Source organism: Panulirus ornatus, chromosome 12 (genome assembly GCF_036320965.1).
Source record: "Panulirus ornatus isolate Po-2019 chromosome 12, ASM3632096v1, whole genome shotgun sequence".
Taxonomy (NCBI): Eukaryota; Metazoa; Arthropoda; class Malacostraca; order Decapoda; family Palinuridae; genus Panulirus; species Panulirus ornatus.
Window position 1 is genome coordinate 30,558,411 of NC_092235.1, and position 25,637 is coordinate 30,584,047.

Sequence of the window (25,637 nt, forward strand, 5' to 3'; positions counted from 1 at the left end):
GATTGGTTCTCTGTGAATGTAAGTTTGCGGCAGGGGTGTGTGATGTCTCCATGGTTGTTTAATTTGTTTATGGATGGGGTTGTTAGGGAGGTGAATGCAAGAGTTTTGGAGAGAGGGGCAAGTATGAAGTCTGTTGTGGATGAGAGAGCTTGGGAAGTGAGTCAGTTGTTGTTCGCTGATGATACAGCGCTGGTGGCTGATTCATGTAAGGAACTGCAGAAGCTGGTGACTGAGTTTGGTAAAGTGTGTGAGAGAAGAAAGTTAAGAGTAAATGTGAATAAGAGCAAGGTTATTAGGTACAGTAGGGTTGAGGGTCAAGTCAACTGGGAGGTAAATTTGAATGGAGAAAAACTGGAGGAAGTAAAGTGTTTTAGATATCTGGGAGTGGATCTGTCAGCGGATGGAACCATGGAAGCGGAAGTGAATCATAGGGTGGGGGAGGGGGCAAAAATTCTTGGAGCCTTGAAGAATGTTTGGAAGTTGAGAACATTATCTCGGAAAGCAAAAATGGCTATGTTTGAAGGAATAGTGGTTCCAACAATGTTGTATGGTTGCAAGGCGTGGGCTATGGATAGAGTTGTGCGCAGGAGGGTGGATGTGCTGGAAATGAGATGTTTGAGGACAATATGTGGTGTGAGGTGGTTTGATTGAGTAAGTAACGTAAGGGTAAGAGAGATGTGTGGAAATAAAAAGAGTGTGGTTGAGAGAGCAGAAGAGGGTGTTTTGAAATGGTTTGGTCATCACATAGAGAGAATGAGTGAGGAAAGATTGACCAAGAGGATATATGTGTCGGAGGTGGAGGGAACGAGGAGAAGTGGGAGACCAAATTGGAGGTGGAAAGATGGAGTGAAAAAGATTTTAAGTGATCGGGGCCTGAACATACAGGAGGGTGAAAGGCGTGCAAGGAATAGAGTGAATTGGAACGATGTGGTATACAGGGGTCGACGTGCTGTCAATGGATTGAACCAGGGCATGTGAAGCGTCTGGGGTAAACCATGGAAAGTTGTGTGGGGCCTGGATGTGGAAAGAGAGCTGTGGTTTCGGTGCATTATTACATGACAGCTAGAGACTGAGTGTGAATGAATGGAGCCTTTGGTGTCTTTTCCTAGTACTCCCTCGTACACATGAGGGGGGAGGGGGTTGTTATTCCATGTGTGGCGAGGTGGCGATGGGAACAAATAAAGGCAGACAGTATGAATTATGTACATGTGTATATATGTATATGTCTGTTTGTATATATATATGTGTACATTGAGATGTATAGGTATGTATATTTGCGTGTGTGGACGTGTATGTATATACATGTGTATGTGGGCGGGTTGGGCCATTCTTTCGTCTGTTTCCTTGTGCTACCTCGCTAACGCGGGAGACAGCGACAAAGCAAAATAAATAAATAAATAAATATATATATAGGATAGTATATATACCCTATATATATATATATATATATATATATATATATATATATATATATATATATATATATATATATATATATATTTTTTTTTTGCTTTGTCGCTGTCTCCCGCGTTTGCGAGGTAGCGCAAGGAAACAGACGAAAGAAATGGCCCAACCCACCCCCATACACATGTATATACATACGTCCACACACGCAAAATATACATACCTACACAGCTTTCCATGGTTTACCCCAGACGCTTCACATGCCCCGATTTAATCCACTGACAGCACGTCAACCCCAGTATACCACATCGCTCCAATTAACTCTATTCCTTGCCCTCCTTTCACCCTCCTGCATGTTCAGGCCCCGATCACACAAAATCTTTTTCACTCCATCTTTCCACCTCCAATTTGGTCTCCCTCTTCTCCTCGTTCCCTCCACCTCCGACACATATATCCTCTTGGTCAATCTTTCCTCACTCATTCTCTCCATGTGCCCAAACCATTTCAAAACACCCTCTTCTGCTCTCTCAACCACGCTCCTTTTATTTCCACACATCTCTCTTACCCTTACGTTACTTACTCGATCAAACCACCTCACACCACACATTGTCCTCAAACATCTCATTTCCAGCACATCCATCCTCCTGCGCACAACTCTATCCATAGCCCACGCCTCGCAACCATACAACATTGTTGGAACCACTATTCCTTCAAACATACTCATTTTTGCTTTCCGAGATAATGTTCTCGACTTCCACACATTCTTCAAGGCTCCCAGAATTTTCGCCCCCTCCCCCACCCTATGATCCACTTCCGCTTCCATGGTTCCATCCGCTGCCAGATCCACTCCCAAATATCTAAAACACTTCACTTCCTCCAGTTTTTCTCCATTCAAACTCACCTCCCAATTGACTTGACCCTCAACCCTACTGTACCTAATAACCTTGCTCTTATTCACATTTACTCTTAACTTTCTTCTTTCACACACTTTACCAAACTCAGTCACCAGCTTCTGCAGTTTCTCACATGAATCAGCCACCAGCGCTGTATCATCAGCGAACAACAACTGACTCACTTCCCAAGCTCTCTCATCCCCAACAGACTTCATACTTGCCCCTCTTTCCAAAACTCTTGCATTCACCTCCCTAACAACCCCATCCATAAACAAATTAAACAACCATGGAGACATCACACACCCCTGCCGCAAACCTACATTCACTGAGAACCAATCACTTTCCTCTCTTCCTACACGTACACATGCCTTACATCCTCGATAAAAACTTTTCACTGCTTCTAACAACTTGCCTCCCACACCATATATTCTTAATACCTTCCACAGAGCATCTCTATCAACTCTATCATATGCCTTCTCCAGATCCATAAATGCTACATCCAAATCCATTTGCTTTTCTAAGTATTTCTCACATACATTCTTCAAAGCAAACACCTGATCCAGTAGAATCTATTAAAAAAGGGGGTGACTGTATTGTTGACTGGTTGGTAAGGTTATTTGATGTATGTATGAGTCATGCTGAGGTGCCTGAGGATTGGTGGAATGCTTCCATAGTGCCATTGTACAAAGGCAAAGGGGATAAAAGTGAATGCTCAAATTACAGAGGTATAAGTTTGTTGACTATTCCTGGGAAATCATATGGGAGGGTATTGATTGAGAGGGTGAAGGCATGTACAGAGCAACAGATTGGGGAAGAGCAGTGTGGTTTCAGAAGTGGCAGAGGATGTGTGAATCAGGTGTTTGCTTTGAAGGATGTATGTGAGAAATGCTTAGAAAAGCAAATGGATTTGTATGTAGCATTTATGGATCTAGAGAAGGTATATGATATAGTTGATAGAGATGCTCTGTGGAAGGTATTAAGAATATATGGTGTGGGAGGCAAGATGTTAGAAGCAGTGAAAAGTTTTCATCGAGGATGTAAGGCATGTGTACGTGTAGGCAGAGAAAAGTAATTGGTTCTCATTGAATGTAGGTTTGCGGCAGGGGTGTGTGATGTCTCCTTGGTTGTTTGATTTGTTTATGGATGGGGTTGTTAGGGAGGTAAATGCAAGAGTTTTGGAAAGAGGGGCAAGTATGCAATCTGTTGTGGATGAGAGAGCTTGGGAAGTGAGTTGTTGTTCGCTGATGATATAGCGCTGGTGGCTGATTCTTGTGAGAAACTGCAGAAGCTGGTGATTGAGTTTGGTAAAGTGTGTGAGAGAAGAAAGCTGAGAGTAAATGTGAATAAGAGTAAGGTTATTAGGTACAGTAGGGTTGAGGGTCAAGTCAATTGGGAGGTAAGTTTGAATGGAGAAAAACTGGAGGAAGTGAAGTGTTTTAGATATCTGGGAGTGGATTTGGCAGTGGATGGAACCATGGAAGCGGAAGTGAATCACAGGGTGGGGGAGGGGGCAAAAATTCCTCGGAGCATTGAAAAATGTGTGGAAGTCGAGAACACTATCTCAGAAAGCAAAAATGGGTATGTTTGAAGGAATAGTGGTTCCAACAATGTTATATGGTTGCAAGGCGTGGACTATGGATAGAGTTGTGCGCAGGAGGATGGATGTGCTGCAAATGAGATGTATAGGACAATGTGTGGTGTGAGGTGGTTTGATCGAGTAAGTAACGTAAGGGTAAGAGAGATGTGTGGAAATAAAAAGAGCGTGGTTGAGAGAGCAGAAGAGGCTGTTTTGAAATGGTTTGGTCACATGGAGAGAATGAGTGAGGAAAGATTGACCAAGAGGATATATGTGTCGGAGGTGGAGGGAACGAGGAGAAGAGGGAGACCAAATTGGAGGTGGAAAGATGGAGTGAAAAAGATTTTGTGTGATCGGGGCCTGAACATGCAGGAGGGTGAAAGGAGGGCAAGGAATATGGTGAATTGGAGCGATGTGGTATACCGGGGTTGACGTGCTGTCAGTGGATTGAATCAAGGCATGTGAAGCGTCTGGGGTAAACCATGGAAAGCTGTGTAGGTATGTATATTTGCGTGTGTGGACGTATTTATATACATGTGTATGGGGGTGGGTTGGGCCATTTCTTTCGTCTGTTTCCTTGCGCTACCTCGCAAACGCGGGAGACAGCGACAAAGCAAAAAAAAAAAAAAAAAAAAAAAAAAAAAATATATATATATATATATATATATATATTATCCCTGGGGATAGGGGAGAAAGAATACTTCCCAGGTATTCCCTGCGTGTCGTAGAAGGCGACTAAAAGGGGAGGGAGCGGAGGGCTGGAAATCCTCCCCTCTCAATTTTTTTTAATTTTCCAAAAGAAGGAACAGAGAAGGGGGCCAGGTGAGGATATTCCCTCAATGGCCCAGTCCTCTGTTCTTAACGCTACCTCGCTAACGCGGGAAATGGCGAATAGTTTGAAAAAAAAAATATATATATATATATATATATATATATATATATATATATATATATATATATATATATATATATATATATATACATTTTTTTTTCTTTTTTTCTTGCTTTGTCGCTGTCTCCCACGTTTGCGAGGTAGCGCAAGGAAACAGACGAAAGAAATGGCCCAACCCACCCCCATACACATGTATATACATACGTCCACACACGCAAATATACATACCTACACAGCTTTCCATGGTTTACCCCAGACGCTTCACATGCCCCGACTCAATCCACTGACAGCACGTCAACCCCGGTATACCACATCGCTCCAATTCACTCTATTCCTTGCCCTCCTTTCACCCTCCTGCATGTTCAGGCCCTGATCACACAAAATCTTTTTCACTCCATCTTTCCACCTCCAATTTGGTCTCCCTCTTCTCCTCGTTCCCTCCACCTCCGACACATATATTCTCTTGGTCAATCTTTCCTCACTCATTCTCTCCATGTGCCCAAACCATTTCAAAACACCCTCTTCTGCTCTCTCAACCATGCTCTTTTTATTTCCACACATCTCTCTTACCCTTACGTTACTTACTCGATCAAACCACCTCACACTACACATTGTCCTATACATCTCATTTCCAGCACATCCATCCTCCTGCGCACAACTCTATCCATAGCCCACGCCCCGCAACCATACAACATTGTTGGAACCACTATTCCTTCAAACATACCCATTTTTGCTTTCCGAGATAATGTTCTCGACTTCCACACATTCTTCAAGGCTCCCAGAATTTTCGCCCCCTCCCCCACCCTATGATCCACTTCCGCTTCCATGGTTCCATCCGCTGCCAGATCCACTCCCAGATATCTAAAACACTTTACTTCCTCCAGTTTTTCTCCATTCAAACTTACCTCCCAATTGACTTGACCCTCAACCCTACTGTACCTAATAACCTTGCTCTTATTCACATTTACTCTTAACTTTCTTCTTTCACACACTTTACCAAACTCAGTCACCAGCTTCTGCAGTTTCTCACATGAATCAGCCACCAGCGTTGTATCATCAGCGAACAACAACTGACTCACTTCCCAAGCTCTCTCATCCACAACAGACTTCATACTTGCCCCTCTTTCCAAAACTCTTGCATTCACCTTCCTAACAACCCCATCCATAAACAAATTAAACAACCATGGAGACATCACACACCCCTGCCGCAAACCTACATTCACAGAGAACCAATCACTTTCCTCTCTTCCTACACGTACACATGCCTTACATCCTCGATAAAAGAACTTTTCACTGCTTCTAAGAACTTGCCTCCCACACCATATATTCTTAATACCTTCCACAGAGCATCTCTATCAACTCTATCATATGCCTTCTCCAGATCCATAAATGCTACATACAAATCCATTTGCTTTTCTAAGTATTTCTCACATACATTCTTCAAAGCAAACACCTGATCCACACATCCTCTACCACTTCGGAAACCACACTGCTCTTCCCCAATCTGATGCTCTGTACATGCCTTCACCCTCTCAATCAATACCCTCCCATATAATTTACCAGGAATACTCAACAAACTTATACCTCTGTAATTCGAGCACTCACTCTTATCCCCTTTGCCTTTGTACAATGGCACTATGCACGCATTCCGCCAATCCTCAGGCACCTCACCATGAGTCATACATACATTAAATAACCTTACCAACCAGTCAACAATACAGTCACCCCCTTTTTTAATAAATTCCACTGCAATACCATCCAAACCTACTGCCTTGCCGGCTTTCATCTTCCGCAAAGCTTTTACTACCTCTTCTCTGTTTACCAAATCATTTTCCCTAACCCTCTCACTTTGCACACCACCTCGACCAAAGCACCCTATATCTGCCACTCTATCATCAAACACATTCAACAAACCTTCAAAATACTCACTCCATCTCCTTCTCACATCACCACTATTTGTTATCACCTCCCCATTTGCGCCCTTCACTGAAGTTCCCATTTGCTCCCTTGTCTTACGCACTTTATTTACCTCCTTCCAGAACATCTTTTTATTCTCCCTAAAATTTAATGATACTCTCTCACCCCAACTCTCATTTGCCCTTTTTTTCACCTCTTGCACCTTTCTCTTGACCTCCTGTCTCTTTCTTTTATACATCTCCCACTCAATTTCATTTTTTCCCTGCAAAAATCGTCCAAATGCCTCTCTCTTCTCTTTCACTAATACTCTTCATACACTAATACACTTCATACACTAATACTTCCTCATCCCACCACTCACTACCCTTTCTAATCAACCCACCTCCCACTCTTCTCATGCCACAAGCATCTTTTGCGCAATCCATCACTGATTCCCTAAATACATCCTATTCCTCCCCCACTCCCCTTACTTCCATTGTTCTCACCTTTTTCCATTCTGTACTCAGTCTCTCCTGGTACTTCCTCACACAAGTCTCCTTCCCAAGCTCACTTACTCTCACCACCCTCTTCACCCCAACATTCAATCTTCTTTTCTGAAAACCCATATATATATATATATATATATATATATATATATATATATATATATATATATATATATGACAGCCGAGGACTGACTCCAAATTCCTGCAACAGGAAGTCAGCACCACAAGTAAAGCATCCTCCTCGAAGGCTCAGAGTGGGGTGCCTAAATGTGTGTGGATGTGGCCAAGATGTGAAGACCCTTACTGGAAAAACAATCACTCTTGAAGTAGAACCTTCAGACACAATTGAAAATGTGAAGGAAAATAGTGAAATTGGAGAAAAATGTAGCTTAGACATCGAAGCCTATTGATACAGTGGTTAAATTGATGAGAACTGCTATTGACGTTTGTGTAAATAAATTATACATTTCCTTTTTTCCATAGCCAGAGGTTGAACCATTATGTGACATTCATTTTTTTCATTCATTTCAAGCTAGAAGTTTCAGTTTTCTAAATTGTTTCTTACATTTTTCATATGTATATATATGTATGTGTGTGTGTGTGTGTATATGTGCATATGTGTGTGTATGTATGTGTATGTGTATGTGTATATATATGTATATTATCCCTGGGGATAGGGGTGAAAGAATACTTCCCACGTATTCCTCGCGTGTCGTAGAAAGCGACTAGAGGGGACGGGAGCGGGGGGCCAGAAATCCTCCCCTCCTTGTATTAACTTTCTAAAATGGGAAACAGAAGAAGGAGTCACGCGGGGAGTGCTCATCCTCCTCGAAGGCTCAGAGTGGGGTGCCTAAATGTGTGTGGATGTAACCAAGATGTGAAAAAAGGAGAGATAGGTAGTATGTTTGAGGAAAGGAACCTGGATGTTTTGGCTCTGAGTGAAACGAAGCTCAAGGGTAAAGGGGAAGAGTGGTTTGGGAATGTCTGGGGAGTAAAGTCAGGGGTTAGTGAGAGGACAAGAGCAAGGGAAGGAGTAGCAATACTCCTGAAACAGGAGTTGTGGGAGTATGTGATAAGAGTGTAAGAAAGTAAATTCTCGATTAATATGGGTAAAACTGAAAGTTGATGGAGAGAGGTGGGTGATTATTGGTGATTATGCACCTGGGCATGAGAAGAAAGATCAAGAGAGGCAAGTGTTTTGGGAGCAGCTGAATGAGTGTGTTAGTGGTTTTGATGCACGAGACCGGGTTATAGTGATGGGTGATTTGAATGCAAAGGTGAGTAATGTGGCAGTTGAGGGAATAATTGGTATACATGGGGTGTTCAGTGTTGTAAATGGAAATGGTGAAGAGCTTGTAGATTTATGTGCTGAAAAAGGACTGATGATTGGGAAAACCTGGTTTAAAAAGCGAGATATACATAAGTATACTTATGTAAGTAGGAGAGATGGCGAGAGAGCGTTATTGGATTACGTGTTAATTGACAGGCGTGCGAAAGAGAGACTTTTGGATGTTAATGTGCTGAGAGGTGCAACTGGAGGGATGTCTGATCATTATCTTGTGGAGGCTAAGGTGAAGATTTGTATGGGTTTTCTGAAAAGAAGAGTGAATGTTGGGGTGAAGAGGGTGGTGAGAGTAAGTGAGCTTGAGAAGGAGACCTGTGTGAGGAAGTACCAGGAGAGACTGAGTACAGAATGGAAAAAGGTGAGAACAATGGAAGTAAGGGGAGTGGGGGAGGAATGGGATGTATTTAGGGAATCAGTGATGGATTGCGCAAAAGATGCTTGTGGCATGAGAAGAGTGGGAGGTGGGTTGATTAGAAAGGGTAGTGAGTGGTGGGATGAAGAAGTAAGAGTATTAGTGAAAGAGAAGAGAGAGGCATTTGGACGATTTTTGCAGGGAAAAAATGCAACTGAGTGGGAGATGTATAAAAGAAAGAGACAGGAGGTCAAGAGAAAGGTGCAAGAGGTGAAAAAGAGGGCAAATGAGAGTTGGGGTGAGAGAGTATCATTAAATTTTAGGGAGAATAAAAAGATGTTCTGGAGGAGGTAAATAAAGTGCGTAAGACAAGGGAGCAAATGGGAACTTCAGTGAAGGGTGCAAATGGGGAGGTGATAACAAGTAGTGGTGATGTGAGAAGGAGATGGAGTGAGTATTTCGAAGGTTTGTTGAATGTGTTTGATGATAGAGTGGCAGATATAGGGTGTTTTGGTCGAGGTGGTGTGCAAAGTGAGAGGGTTAGGGAAAATGATTTGGTAAACAGAGAAGAGGTAGTGAAAGCTTTGCGGAAGATGAAAGCCGGCAAGGCAGCAGGTTTGGATGGTATTGCAGTGGAATTTATTAAAAAAGGGGGTGACTGTATTGTTGACTGGTTGGTAAGGTTATTTAATGTATGTATGACTCATGGTGAGGTGCCTGAGGATTGGCGGAATGCGTGCATAGTGCCATTGTACAAAGGCAAAGGGGATAAGAGTGAGTGCTCAAATTACAGAGGTATAAGTTTGTTGAGTATCCCTGGTAAATTATATGGGAGGGTATTGATTGAGAGGGTGAAGGCATGTACAGAGCATCAGATTGGGGAAGAGCAGTGTGGTTTCATAAGTGGTAAAGGATGTGTGGATCAGGTGTTTGCTTTGAAGAATGTATGTGAGAAATACTTAGAAAAGCAAATGGATTTGTATGTAGCATTTATGGATCTGGAGAAGGCATATGATAGAGTTGATAGAGATGCTCTGTGGAAGGTATTAAGAATATATGGTGTGGGAGGAAAGTTGTTAGAAGCAGTGAAAAGTTTTTATCGAGGATGTAAGGCATGTGTACGTGTAGGAAGAGAGGAAAGTGATTGGTTCTCAGTGAATGTAGGTTTGTGGCAGGGGTGTGTGATGTCTCCATGGTTGTTTAATTTGTTTATGGATGGGGTTGTTAGGGAGGTAAATGCAAGAGTTTTGGAAAGAGGGGCAAGTATGAAGTCTGTTGGGGATGAGAGAGCTTGGGAAGTGAGTCAGTTGTTGTTCGCTGATGACACAGCGCTGGTGGCTGATTCATGTGTGAAACTGCAGAAGCTGGTGACTGAGTTTGGTAAAGTGTGTGGAAGAAGAAAGTTAAGAGTAAATGTGAATAAGAGCAAGGTTATTAGGTACAGTAGGGTTGAGGGTCAAGTCAATTGGGAAGTGAGTTTGAATGGAGAAAAACTGGAGGAAGTGAAGTGTTTTAGATATCTGGGAGTGGATCTGGCAGCGGATGGAACCATGGAAGCGGAAGTGGATCATAGGGTGGGGGAGGGGGCGAAAATTCTGGGGGCCTTAAAGAATGTGTGGAAGTCGAGAACATTATCTCGGAAAGCAAAAATGGGTATGTTTGAAGGAATAGTGGTTCCAACAATGTTGTATGGTTGCGAGGCGTGGGCTATGGATAGAGTTGTGCGCAGGAGGATGGATGTGCTGGAAATGAGATGTTTAAGGACAATGTGTGGTGTGAGGTGGTTTGATCGAGTGAGTAACGTAAGGGTAAGAGAGATGTGTGGTAATAAAAAGAGCGTGGTTGAGAGAGCAGAAGAGGGTGTTTTGAAGTGGTTTGGGCACATGGAGAGGATGAGTGAGGAAAGATTGACCAAGAGGATATATGTATCGGAGGTGGAGGGAACAAGGAGAAGAGGGAGACCAAATTGGAGGTGGAAAGATGGAGTGAAAAAGATTTTTGTGTGATCGGGGCCTGAACATGCAGGAGGGTGAAAGGAGGGCAAGGAATAGAGTGAATTGGAGCGATGTGGTATACTGGGGCTGACGTGCTGTCAGTGGATTGAATCAAGGCATGTGAAGCGTCTGGGGTAAACCATGGAAAGCTGTGTAGGTATGTATATTTGCGTGAGTGGACGTGTGTATATACATGTGTATGGGGGGGTTGGGCCATTTCTTTCGTCTGTTTCCTTGCGCTACCTCGCAAACGCGGGAGACAGCGACAAAGTATAAAAAAAAAATATATATATATATATATATATATATATATATATATATATATATATATATATATATATATATATATGTAGGTTTGCGGCAGGGGTGTGTGATGTCTCCATGGTTGTTTAATTTGTTTATGGATGGGGTTGTTAGGGAGGTAAATGCAAGAGTCCTGGAAAGAGGGGCAAGTATGAAGTCTGTTGGGGATGAGAGAGCTTGGGAAGTGAGTCAGTTGTTGTTCGCTGATGATACAGCGCTGGTGGCTGATTCATGTGAGAAACTGCAGAAGCTGGTGACTGAGTTTGGTAAAGTGTGTGGAAGAAGAAAGTTAAGAGTAAATGTGAATAAGAGCAAGGTTATTAGGTACAGTAGGGTTGAGGGTCAAGTCAATTGGGAGGTGAGTTTGAATGGAGAAAAACTGGAGGAAGTGAAGTGTTTTAGATATCTGGGAGTGGATCTGTCAGCGGATGGAACCATGGAAGCGGAAGTGGATCATAGGGTGGGGGAGGGGGCAAAAATTTTGGGAGCCTTGAAAAATGTGTGGAAGTCGAGAACATTATCTCGGAAAGCAAAAATGGGTATGTTTGAAGGAATAGTGGTTCCAACAATGTTGTATGGTTGCGAGGCGTGGGCTATGGATAGAGTTGTGCGCAGGAGGATGGATGTGCTGGAAATGAGATGTTTGAGGACAATGTGTGGTGTGAGGTGGTTTGATCGAGTAAGTAACGTAAGGGTAAGAGAGATGTGTGGAAATAAAAAGAGCGTGGTTGAGAGAGCAGAAGAGGGTGTTTTGAAATGATTTGGGCACATGGAGAGAATGAGTGAGGAAAGATTGACCAAGAGGATATATGTGTCGGAGGTGGAGGGAACGAGGAGAAGAGGGAGACCAAATTGGAGGTGGAAAGATGGAGTGAAAAAGATTTTGTGTGATCGGGGCCTGAACATGCAGAAGGGTGAAAGGAGGGCAAGGAATAGAGTGAATTGGAGCGATGTGGTATACAGGGGTTGACGTGCTGTCAGTGGATTGAATCAAGGCATGTGAAGCGTCTGGGGTAAACCATGGAAAGCTGTGTAGGTATGTATATTTGCGTGTGTGGACGTGTGTATGTACGTGTGTATGGGGGTTGGGCCATTTCTTTCGTCTGTTTCCTTGCGCTACCTCGCAAACGCGGGAGACAGCGACAAAGTATAAAAAAAAAAAAAAAAAAATATATATATATATATATATATATATATATATATATATATATATATATACAAATACATGGTCAGGACATATGAAGAGAATACATGTGTCAGAAAGGAGGGAGCAAGGAGAACAGGGTAACCAAACTGGAGATGAAAGTACAGAGTGAAATTGATTTTGAGCGATCAGAGATTGAACATGCAGGCGGATGAAAGGCATGCATTGGACAGAGTGAATTCAAACGATATGGTGAGAGAGAGCATGGTTTTAGGGAAAGATGTCAGTGTAACAAATCTCTAAGTGTTCTAAGGGAGAATGAGCTCAGTCTCAGACAAAAGGGAAGGGTAGGTTGACTGTATGTATCTATACATCCTGAAAACATTTAACAATAAAGCACAGGAGGCTGATTAAGAGGCTGGATCACCATGCAGGAAAAAAGCCTTCTCTAAATGAGTTGAAATGGACAGCAAAGTACTTCAGGGCACTATTCTGGGACTATAACCTTTTTGATCTTGTAAATGACCTGCTTGAAGGTAAGGACTCTTATCTGAACAAGTTTGCAGGTGATGAAATGGCTATGAGGGAAATAAAACATGAGGATTGCAACAATCTATAAGAAGAACTAACCTGACTCCAAAGTTGGTCTGATATATGGTTGTCAAGTTCAACAAGAACAAATGTAATCAGGTTGGAACATAGTGCAACGTCTCAATATGATTATTACCTAGCAGAAATTAAACTGCAAGATTTTGCCTGTACTAAGGACTTGGGAGTCAACATTGTTCCTATCCAGTCACCAGGGTCCAACATTAGGAGAATAGCTAATCAGACAACCTATCTGCATGAAAATACTTCAACAGCTTTTAAGACTGTGGATAAAGAAATATTCTGAAAGCTGTTCATATCCTACATAAGACTGAAACTAAAATACCCTTCTCAGGTTTGGTTACCACACCTAAAGAAACATAAGGAGTTAATACAGAAGATCCAGAGGAGGGAAACAATGATAGTATTAGATTCAAGACAACCTAATTACAGAGAAAGGTGCGAGGCATTAAATTTGCCTGCCTCAAGAGACAAAAATGAGGGGGGACTTGATCACAACCATTAAGTTTTAAAACAATCTGATGATACAGACAGATAACAGTACTTCAAGAGAAGTGAAGATAAAGAAACCAGAGGACCTAATATGAAATTAAGCATAAAACTTAAATGAGAAAGGCAAATGAATGTATATAATTACTGAGGATATGGTTAACACATTCACTACTGCTGGTACATATATGGTCTCTGGATAATAAGGGTTCACTGCAGGTGGTACAAATATAGTTTCTATACTCAAAACTCCAAGGCAGAAGTTTTATGGCACAAATTCTGGAGACAGAAGGCCTAACTGGCAACATTCCTAATGTTACTGTAGATATGGGTATTTTTTTCAAACTGAATGAGTTAATGTGATTGATCATGGCAGAAAGGGCAGAATGACAACAGCAGGCTGATGCTATGTCGTCTGACCACACTGATTATGCTGATATCCTTGCTAGATAGAATGCAAACAAACTCAGAGAATTAACAACTGAAGATGAATGGCAACTTAGTGAAGATAAGAGGCATAATGACTCTGGAGGAGATGGTGAGGATGCACATGATCCACACACACCAACATCATAACGAACATGGCATGCTAGTGGTGAGGGTGGTGATGAAAGAAAAGGATGCTGGTCATGATACTGGTAGGATAAGCCATTTATACAAAAAGACTTTGTGTTTCATTCTTCAAATTTAAGAATAACAAAATCTTGCACAGTGAATGAAACTCAAAGGAACGTGATCTTACCTTGAGGATACTGACACAGACAAGAAAGAAAAGATTATGGTAGAAACAAATATATATATCAACAGTATCTCATGGAAACATTAGCTTCAAAATCACCTCATTGTAGACTGCTGTAGACTGTAGAATGCATCTTTTTCTCTGAGTAAAGATTCTAAAAAAGCTGCATGTAAAAAGAAACTGAATAAACGACTACTGGACAATAAATTATATGTACAGGATGAATGCCTCTGATCATGTGATCACTTTCTTCAACTCAGTCATTCATTCTGTTGACAATAAACAAGATGTGCAAAGAAGTGATGAGCTGCAGAAAATCCAGCCACTTCTTGAGCACATGTACAAAATTCTAGACAATGTTCATGCCTTTTCAAGATTTATGCATAGATGAGAGTTTAGAACTGTGGAGAGGATGTATTAGATTCAGACAGAACATTTCCTCCAAAAATCATTTTGAGGTGAAATTTTTTGTACTTTGTGACACTGACACTGGAAATGAGATATCTGAGAGGAGCATGTGGTATGACTACAATGAATGAAAAAAGAAATGAGGGGAGGGGGTGTATAAGAGATTTAGTAGAGCAGAAAATGTAATGGGGATGAATTGTGGAGTGGTAGTGTGGAAAACATAATATTTTGAGACAGTCTGACCATGTGAAAAGAGTGCAAGAAGTAGAGTTTACAAGGTGAGTGTATGATAGCAAGATTAAAGGGGTTGGTGTGTGGAGAAGATCACCTGTGACATGGGGAAATATAGTAAAAGAGTACTGGGGTGAGAGAAATGGTAGAAGAATGTAGAATGGTGTATGTGAAGGTGGCATCTAATAACAGGTATAAGTGGAACTTTTGCTGTGACCTTTGATGGGAATTCCTGGAGGGTACAAGCATCAGAGATATGGACAGATAGATATACAGTGACAATGGATTGATATCTGACTTCACTGAGTAAATAGGAAAGGAGACAGACTTAGTGCATGATAAAAGTCTATGCTTTTCTGACTTAATTGTGAAAACACTGCTGGCTCCTCATGTAAAGAAAGGCCATATCATCTAATGAGGATGATTGGTACAAAAGCCCAGATATCTTTCATTACATGCTTTATGAAAATACTTATGGGCATAATACTATTAAAAGTAACAGGAAACACATGGTAAGACTTACATGAAACTTGGAGATTGTGAGACAAACAGCAATGACATTTTCTGTATACAGCAGTGAAATAAGTGATACAAATGCTTTCTGCAGCACTCACACACACACACACACACACACACACACACACACACACACACACATATACACACTATGTGCAGAACCTTCACTTTACTGTGAAGAGATATATGCAACAATCACTGCTGAAAAGAGAAAATAAAAACGGTGAGTACTTTCGTTTATTACATCCTCAGACAGAGTGGGGATGTAATAAACGAAAATACTCCATTTCTTTTTTCTCTTTCCAGTGGTGATTGTTGCACATACTATGTGTGACTGTGATAAGAAAGAGTGGTAGGACAGATTGTAAGAAGCCTGCTGCCGTGCTTCAGTACAATGAGAAAATGAAACTGGTTAACAACCGTGTGACATGTTGCTCAGTGGTATTGAATGCATAAGAAAGAGCTCAGAGTGGTATGTGAAATTCTTTTTCAATATGGTAGATATGTCACAAGTGAACAGTTGCTTTCTGCATCTGTAGAAAACAAACAGGACCCGGTCCTTCTTAGCCTTTTGTAAAACTACTGTTTACCAAATGACTGAAAGGTATTGACATGTGTGACACCAGCCAAGTGGTCATGTTGAAGTACATCCCCTAAAACTGCTAGAGAGACATTTTCCAGAGCCCCTTGCCTTAAGGAGGTGCAGCATATAAGCTCATATGTTGAGGAAGGGCATAGAAGCAACAGTGTACACGTGTCAAATGTATGCAGTGTGATGTGCCTCTGTGTGTCTTCAATGTTATGAGGTCTACCATAAAGTGAAATATTACTCAAGGGCATTACAGTATTGCAAATAGTATGGATATAGAAATATACATAAGTGTAAATAAACTAAATAAACTAATCTCATGTACTGTGTATATAAATGGATGGTATAACTGACAATCCATGCCAGTGATGGTGCATCATATTTCATGCAAAAACAGCTAAAAGAAATATTGAGAGGTAAGGTTTATAGGCTATGTATGAAGGCATATAAGAGGGTGGACAAAGTAACCCATGTGCAGTATCAAAACAAATAGTGAAAATTACTACTAAAGTAGAAATATGGCACTGAAGGTGGTTTCTGCTCTCCAAAACACAACACTATGTTTGAATTAATTCGGTAAATTATAAAAGTCTTGAGTATTACATTTCACATGAATAGTCTTATAAAATGTATAAATGTTATCCACATAAAACTATCAATACACTTTCACAAAAATTTACAAGTGGGAGCCAAAATCTTTCTGGTATATCATGTGTCTGGCAGTGCAAAGGGCTACACAACCTTGCAAGCATGCACATATTGATGAAATAAGGACAGCTAGATCCAGCCAAATCCTACATTGTTACCATCAATATAATTACTACATACGCTTCATACCATTTTTTTTATTTTTGCAATTACTGCCACACCAGGGGGTAAACCATAAAATTAACCTGTTGCAGTGAATTGCTTAATGCAGGAAGCCTACACAAATTAAGAGGTTGTATGACAGAAGAGAATGTTCATGAGATGGGGACCCATGAGTGCAAAACTTACAACCCATACACTGCAAATAGGTAATTACCCCAAAATATGTATGGTTTACATTATCTCACGACTTTATCTTTAACAAGATTTTCCTGTGGTGAACACTACATGCAATCCCTGCCTAATGGCAAGATCTCAGCAGAGGTACAGAAAGTTTAAGAGACTCTGGGCTCTACTGGTGCAGTGTGGGCTCTATTGGCACAGTATGGGCTCTACTGGCACAGTATGAGGCATCCACAAGGTATTCACTACACAAATCGGTAATTAAATAGAAGGATAGTCAAAGAGAGATATATCATCATACACAGGTAATCAATGGGTATGGAACCTACGACCATAAAAATCAACACAAGAGATGTGATGTGATAAGAAATTACTAAGGGCCAAAGTTCACAGAAAAGACATAAGGACACACTAATATGAGCATGTGTGTGAGAGAAGTCTCTATAAGAAATGTTGAGCAATCATATTGTGTGGAAGGATCACGTATTAATCATATAACAAAGAAGAATAATCTCTGAATGAGAACTACTGTACTGGAATCAATAGTTTTGACTTCTATCTTTTCCATTCACTTACCAGAATATAAACATCTACTGGGTCATCGTAAGGCTTTAATTCGGTGGTCAGGAGGATGATTCGAAACCGAACTGAAAATATACATTTTGTGGTTAATACTGAAGTTATCTAAGTATGAAAACAAAGGTGTAAGAAGACAGGTAATTTGATTAAAGTAAAATGGGTGGTACCTGAGGCACCTTTAACAAAACACAAACAATAAGGACAATGAAAGAAAGATAATGACAGTTAAAGGTAAATGATATTGGTAGGTTGACTTATAAAGATTACCCTGATTAACAGGGAGTTCAAAGCAAACTCAAATGAATAATAGAATTCACGTATCTATGTTTAACCAGTTCAACCACAATGACCATTTAGCACAATGGATTCAACAGATACTCATTTCTAACATTTTCAAATCTTCCTCCACTGATGCAACTCTACCATAAACCTTGCTCTCTCCTTCCACCTCACCATTATTCTTTCTTACAATCACCTTACTATGATATATGATATATGATATATTATCTCCATGGAACCATGGAAGCGGAAGTGAATCATAGGGTGGGGGAGGGGGCAAAAATTCTGGGAGCCTTGAAGAATGTTTGGAAGTTGAGAACATTATCTCGGAAAGCAAAAATGGCTATGTTTGAAGGAATAGTGGTTCCAACAATGTTGTATGGTTGCGAGGCATGGGCTATGGATCGAGTTGTGCACAGGAGGATGGATGTGCTGGAAATGAGATGTTTGAGGACGATATGTGGTGTGAGGTGGTTGGATCGAGTAAGTAATATAAGGGTAAGAGAGATGTGTGGAAATAAAAAGAGTGTGGTTGAGAGAGCAGAAGAGGGTGTTTTGGAATGGTTTGGTCACATGGAGAGAATGAGTGAGGAAAGATTGACCAAGAGGATATATGTGTCAGAGGTGGAGGGAACGAGGAGAAGTGGGAGACCAAATTGGAGGTGGAAAGATGGAGTGAAAGAGATTTTGAGTGATCGGGGACTGAACATGCAGGAGGGTGAAAGGCGGGCAAGGAATAGAGTGAATTGGAACGATGTGGTATACTGGGGTCACCATGCTGTCAATGGATTGAACCAGGGCATGTGAAGCGTCTAGGGTAAACCATGGAAAGTTGTGTGGGGCCTGGATGTGGAAAGGGAGCTGTGGTTTCGGTGCATTATTACATAACAGCTAGAGACTGAATGTGAACGAATGGGGCCTTTGTTGTCTTTTCCTAGCACTACCTCGCACACGAGGGGGTTGTTATTCCATGTGTGGCGAGGTGGCGATGGGAATAAATAAAGGCAGACAGTATGAATTATGTACATGTGTATATATGTATATGTCTGTGTGTGTATATATATGTATACATTGAGGTGTATAGGTATGTATATTTGCGTGTGTGGACGTGTATGTATATACATGTGTATGTGGGTGGGTTGGGCCATTCTTTCGTCTGTTTCCTTGCGCTACCTCACTAACGCGGGAGACAGCAACAAAGCAAAATAATAATAATAATAATGTTCCCTCAAGTGTTAATACCATATTCATACCCCATCTTAAATATCAAGTAGGGAGTAGCTGGTAGGTTGCCAACAACCAGGGAGGTATATCACCAGCACTACCCACCTGGGTATTAAGTGGGTTAGCGACAGCTGCATAGTGAGCCAGTGCTGTTGAGGTTGTCATGTTGCACTCCTATGACCTAGATCTCTGTCTTTTCATTCTGCATCACCCACATGTGCACAACTGGCATTCTGTCCACAAACATACAATCTCTCCTTTTCAAAAATAACACTTGACAACACTTAACTCACTTTGTAACTCTAGGTTTTACAGTGGTGAGTACTATGCATTAGCCCTACCTTTTGGCACAGTGGAAAGAACAAAAGATAGAAGCACTATGCAAGAACATTTAGGCAGGAGCATTAGGTAAAAATATTAGGTAGGAGTAGTATGTAGGATCATTAGGCAAGAGCATTAGTTAGAAGTAGTCAGTAAACACTGCACTAGAATTGCCCTCAGCCAGTGGCCTGTTAAGAATGAGGCATTAAGGGGTAAAATTCAGCACTGGACTTCACTAGCAACTGACACTCTATTACCAGTGGCTACCCATTTGAGGGAGTTCCAGGTGGGAACAGGCATCAGAGATATAGACATATAGGCAGAGATAGATATTTCAACCACTCCTTTATAACAATATACCTTTTCAAATTTCTTAATCCTTTATCATAGCTACTCTCCTATTTCTACAATCACTTGAAAAAATTAATTTTGGTTTCTAACCTATTTTTAGCTAAAGTCACGAATCTATATTTCGCCAAAGTACAAGCCTGGGCTGCATTGCTCCATCAAGTAAACTATGTGATACCCAGTAGCTATTGTTTATTTTAGGTGCTAACCTCAGAACTTTAACAATTTAAGTGTCTTAATAAAACTCTGTTATACATCATCTTTTCTTCTTCACCCTTCTTGAGTATATTACACAAATAAGTAAACTCATGTACACTGTCCACTTACAGTCTACATAACTGTATTTGATATTCATAATGATTTTTCTAAAATACGATAAATATGTTGTTTAGTCTTTTAATTTTGTCTCAAGAAATATAAGTTTTGAAGTAAGAAAAACTCGTTCTACCCAGGACAGTATCCTATGAGCCATGATAGAAGTTCTGGACTTCAGGAGATTATAAACCTTTTGACAATCCCCATCTTACGGGTGATGCCTTTTGACTTTCGTTAACCATCTAATCAGTAACTTATGGCATGACCCAGTCCACATCTGCCCCACTTACAAATCAACAACCCCCTCTCATCAATTACTTCGTTATTCTATGGCTATCAGTCAAGATGTGTCTCATTATTCTCAAAACACAGACACTGATCTGCTTGCTGGTGGTCATCATTGGTTGGAAAAAGGTTTATTGAAAGAAAGGGAAAGGAGAGGCAGGAAATACACTGGGAAAATGTTCACTTAACACTGCTATGGACAGAAAGATATCTTCATACTTTAAATCTCATATTTCTCTCCAAGTTTGTTTTCTTATGTAAATCATGATACCATCCACCACAACAATAACAAAAAATGGTTGGCCCATTTCACAGTTCACTGCCATGGCAGAGTCACTCACAATGACTGAACCTCTAAAACACTTAAACTCTACAAAAGAATTCCCTAAGGAGCACTTCTTTCTCCAACCTTCTTTAATTTCTTCCTATAAGACCTCCCGTAAGCTCTAGTAAACCACAACATGAAGGTCTTTTCATATGCAAACAATATAACAGTCACATCACAACAGCTTAAAACCACAGTAACAAAAACAAAACATGCAGCAATAAATTACACAACTGAAACAATAGCTCACCCAGAACAAAATATCTGCATTTCTACAAATCTTCAATTACTCTTTTAACCCAAGACAAAATAGAATTCAGTACACAAACTCCAGTCAACTTGAACGGGCAATCACTTTCACTGAACAAAACATCAATCATCATAGGCATTACATATGATATGCAAAACATTCACTCCCCACATCATTGGCAATAACACAAAAGGGACAGAAAAGCTAAATGCCTTCAATACACTAACTGCCACCAGATTTGGATAAGAAAGGAATCCCTTAGCATTCACTACATACAAATCATATCTAAACTATGCTGCAAGCCAAACAAAACAGAACACTCAGAACAATCATCTGCTGCCTAATAACCACAAAGACTCAACACCATCTGAATGAAACTGGGATCCTCCCAATACAATCACACTTTAACAAGCTTGACACAATATATGCAACTGCACCAGATCACTCCCACCCAAACCACTCCATTATCATTCACCAACCCCTAAGTAGAAATAAAAACTTTAACTCAGCCTCATACATCATGGAGCAACTTTTACTGACAAAACACAGACACGCTTAAATTATATGAAAAGCACTAAACAACTGCCCTTCCAACTCAGTCTTAAACACCACACCACCAACAATACACTCATAAGAAGCCACAGTCCCTAGACAACACAAGGAACACTTTCAGTTCCACCAAACCCCAAGTCCATTCATGCCCACAATGAAACAACCCCAACAAAGACAACAAACACTTAATAAGACTGTCTTGCACTCTCCCTACATACTGCATGTGCCTAAAGCTGAGTTGTGAGCTGAAAAAACAGACATTTTTGCATGGTTAAATGGCCTTAAAAACCTAATAAACAAATACCAACATAATGAATACTTTGTTACATTCCTCTTCCTCTTGATGCAGTCCTGTAGCCTCTAACAAACACTTTCAGCAAGATTCTTGAGCAGTTCTAAAAACTATATCATAGCTTCATAATAGCTGCCTCAAACATTGGTACAGAAGACATGTCTAAATCAAGTAGATGTTGCTTCACAATGGACCACCGATTTTAAATCAGGTTTAGGTCTGGGCTGTTTCTTGGCCTGTTCTTGAAATAATTCACTTCACTATCATCCTGTTACTGCATACCAGACCTAGTAGCGTGGCAGGGAGCTCCATCCTCCATAAACATTCTAACTTTTCCACTGAATCAGGTAAACGGTCAGTTAGTAAATTCAAGTACACTCCCTGGTTCATTTTCATATTATGAGGTAAGATTACCAAATCACTAACACCACAGTGACTGAAACAATCCCAAATCATAATAGAAGGAGGGCATTTTACAGTCTTTTCTGTGTACTGTGGCATGCAGTGGTCCCAGTGGGGAGGCCTGAAACCATCCCTTTTGTATTTCCAGGGGTAGCCTGAACATCCTCCCTTCTGTACTTCCAGGGTTGCCTGAGCACCCTCCCTTCTGTATTTCCAGGAGTGGCCTGAACACCCTCCCTTCTGTATTTCCAGGGGTGGCCTGAACACCCTACCTTCTGTATTTCCAGGGGTGGCCTAAACACCTTCCCTTCTGTATTTCCAGGGGTGGCCTGAACACCCTCCCTTCTGTATTTCCAGGGGTGGCCTGAACACCCTACCTTCTGTATTTCCAGGGGTGAACTAAACACCTTCCCTTCTGTATTTCCAGGTGTGGCCAGAACACCCTTCCTTCTGTATTTCCAGGAGTGGCCTGAACACCCTCCCTTCTGTATTTCCAGTCACAGTAATATCAACTCATCACTCTACAACTATTCTTCATGTTTCCAGGTCCTAATAACTGTAATTCCTGCAAAATTTCATTCACTTATATTTATCAGTGGCTGTATGGAAAGGCTTACATTGGGCATAAAACCTACAATATCCCAAGTCATTATGAAGTTACTTTTGAACTCTCTTTAGCAAGACATGTTTGAATATGTTCAGGATCTTCTGCCTGATTTCACATGCTGCCAGGGATAAGCAGACCTAACCTTGCCTTATAATCACAGTATTGTTCTAGATGTTAATCTTGGCCTTCAAGAATTAGGAAAAGGATATGGTATAAATGACTCCCCTAATCCCTTAAACTGCTTCACTAACCTTAGGACACTTTGCTGCCAGACACCTGTTTGCTCTAATTTGTATAAAGTTATAACTACTCCTAATAGGCACTCATGGTAATCTCACTTGATCACCATCAACTAACAAGTGACATGCAGTAACGTCTACTTTTTTGTCCACCCTTTTTAATTATCCCTACATACGTAGAAGGCGACTAAAAGGGAAGGGAACGGGGGGCTGGAAATCCTCCCCTCTCGTTTTTCATTTTCCTAAAGAAGGAACAGAGAAGGGGCCCAAGTGAGGATGTTCCCTCAAAGGCTCAGTCCTCTGTTCTTAACGCTACCTCGCTAATGCGGGAAATAGCGAATAGTATGAAAAAAAAAATATATATATATATATATATATATATATATATATATATATATATATATATATATATATATATATCTACCTCGCAAACGCGGGAGACAGCGACAAAGCAAAAAAAAAAAAAAGGAAAAAAAAAAATATATATATATGAGAGGCAAGTGTTTTGGGAGCAGCTGAATGAGTGTGTTAGTGGTTTTGATGCATGAGACCAGGTTATAGTGATGGGTGATTTAAATGCAAAGGTGAGTAATGTGGCAGTTGAGGGAATAATTGGTATACATGGGGTGTTCAGTGTTGTAAATGGAAATGGTGAAGAGCTTGTAGATTTATGTGCTGAAAAAGGACTGGTGATTGGGAATACCTGGTTTAAAAAGCGAGATATACATAAGTATACGTATGTAAGTAGGAGAGATGGCCAGAGAGCATTATTGGATTACGTGTTAATTGACAGGCGCGCAAAAGAGAGACTTTTGGATGTTAATGTGCTGAGAGGTGCAATTGGAGGGATGTCTGATCATTAACTTGTGGAGGCTAAGGTGAAGATTTGTATGGGTTTTCAGAAAAGAAGAGTGAATGTTGGGGTGAAGAGGGTGTTGAGAGTAAGTGAGCTTGGGAAGGAGACTTGTGTGAGGAAGTACCAGGAGAGACTGAGTACAGAATGGAAAAAGGTGAGAACAATGGAAGTAAGGGGAGTGGGGGAGGAATGGGATGTATTTAGGGAATCAGTGATGGATTGTGCAAAAGATGCTTGTGGCATGAGAAGAGTGGGAGGTGGGTTGATTAGAAAGGGTAGTGAGTGGTGGGATGAAGAAGTAAGATTATTAGTGAAAGAGAAGAGAGAGGCATTTGGATGATTTTTGCAGGGAAAAAATGCAACTGAGTGGGAGATGTATAAAAGAAAGAGACAGGAGGTCAAGAGAAAGGTGCAAGAGGTGAAAAAGAGGGCAAATGAGAGTTGGGGTGAGAGAGTATCATTAAATTTTAGGGAGAATAAAAAGATGTTCTGGAAGGAGGTAAATAAAGTGCGTAAGACAAGGGAGCAAATGGGAACTTCAGTGAATGGCGCAAATGGGGAGGTGATAACAAGTAGTGGTGATGTGAGAAGGAGATGGAGTGAGTATTTTGAAGGTTTGTTGAATGTGTTTGATGATAGTGGCAGATATAGGGTGTTTTGGTCGAGGTGGTGTGCAAAGTGAGAGGGTTAGGGAAAATGATTTGGTAAACAGAGAAGAGGTAGTAAAAGCTTTGCGGAAGATGAAAGCCGGCAAGGCAGCAGGTTTGCATGGTATTGCAGTGGAATTTATTAAAAAAGGGGGTGACTGTATTATTGACTGATTGGTAAGGTTATTTAATGTATGTATGACTCATGGTGAGGTGCCTGAGGATTGGAGGAATGCGTGCATAGTGCCATTGTACAAAGGCAAAGGGGATAAGAGTGAGTGCTCAAATTACAGAGGTAAAAGTTTGTTGAGTATTCCTGGTAAATTATATGGGAGGGTATTGATTGAGAGGGTGAAGGCATGTACAGAGCATCAGATTGGGGAAGAGCAGTGTGGTTTCAGAAGTGGTAGAGGATGTGTGGATCAGGTGTATGCTTTGAAGAATGTATGTGAGAAATACTTAGAAAAGCAAATGGATTTGTATGTAGCATTTATGGATCTGGACAAGGCATATGATGGAGTTGATAGAGATGCTCTGTGGAAGGTATTAAGAATATATGGTGTGGGAGGCAAGTTGTTAGAAGCAGTGAAAAGTTTTTATCGAGGATGTAAGGCATGTGTACGTGTAGGAAGAGAGGAAAGTGATTGGTTCTCAGTGAATGTAGGTTTGTGACAGGGGTGTGTGATGTCTCCATGGTTGTTTAATTTGTTTATGGATGGGGTTGTTAGGGAGGTAAATGCAAGAGTTTTGGAAAGAGGGGCAAGTATGAAGTCTGTTGGGGATGAGAGAGCTTGGGAAGTGAGTCAGTTGTTGTTCGCTGATGATACAGCGCTGGTGGCTGATTCATGTGAGAAACTGCGGAAGCTGGTGACTGAGTTTGGTAAAGTGTGTGAAAGAAGAAAGTTAAGAGTAAATGTGAATAAGAGCAAGGTAATTAGGTACAGTAGGGTTGAGGGTCAAGTCAATTGGGAGGTAAGTTTGAATGGAGAAAAACTGGAGGAAGTAAAGTGTTTTAGATATCTGGGAGTGGATCTGGCAGCGGATGGAACCATGGAAGCGGAAGTAGATCATAGGGTGGGGGAGGGGGCGAAAATCCTGGGAGCCTTGAAGAATGTGTGAAAGTCGAGAACATTATCTCGGAAAGCAAAAATGGGTATGTTTGAAGGAATAGTGGTTCCAACAATGTTGTATGGTTGCGAGGCGTGGGCTATGGATAGAGTTGTGCGCAGGAGGGTGGATG

General features: G+C 41.0%; 1 protein-coding gene across 1 annotated transcript in view; it reads right to left on the minus strand.

Annotated features, from left to right (window-relative positions):
• The window catches only part of LOC139751996 (CD109 antigen-like), a 364,823-nt gene that overhangs the window by 292,487 nt on the left and 46,699 nt on the right, over positions 1-25,637 (minus strand). Inside the window, exon 4 of the mRNA XM_071667757.1 lies at positions 17,453-17,523. Coding sequence (XP_071523858.1) covers positions 17,453-17,523 — 71 coding nt within the window. The remainder of the gene's footprint in view (positions 1-17,452; positions 17,524-25,637) is intronic.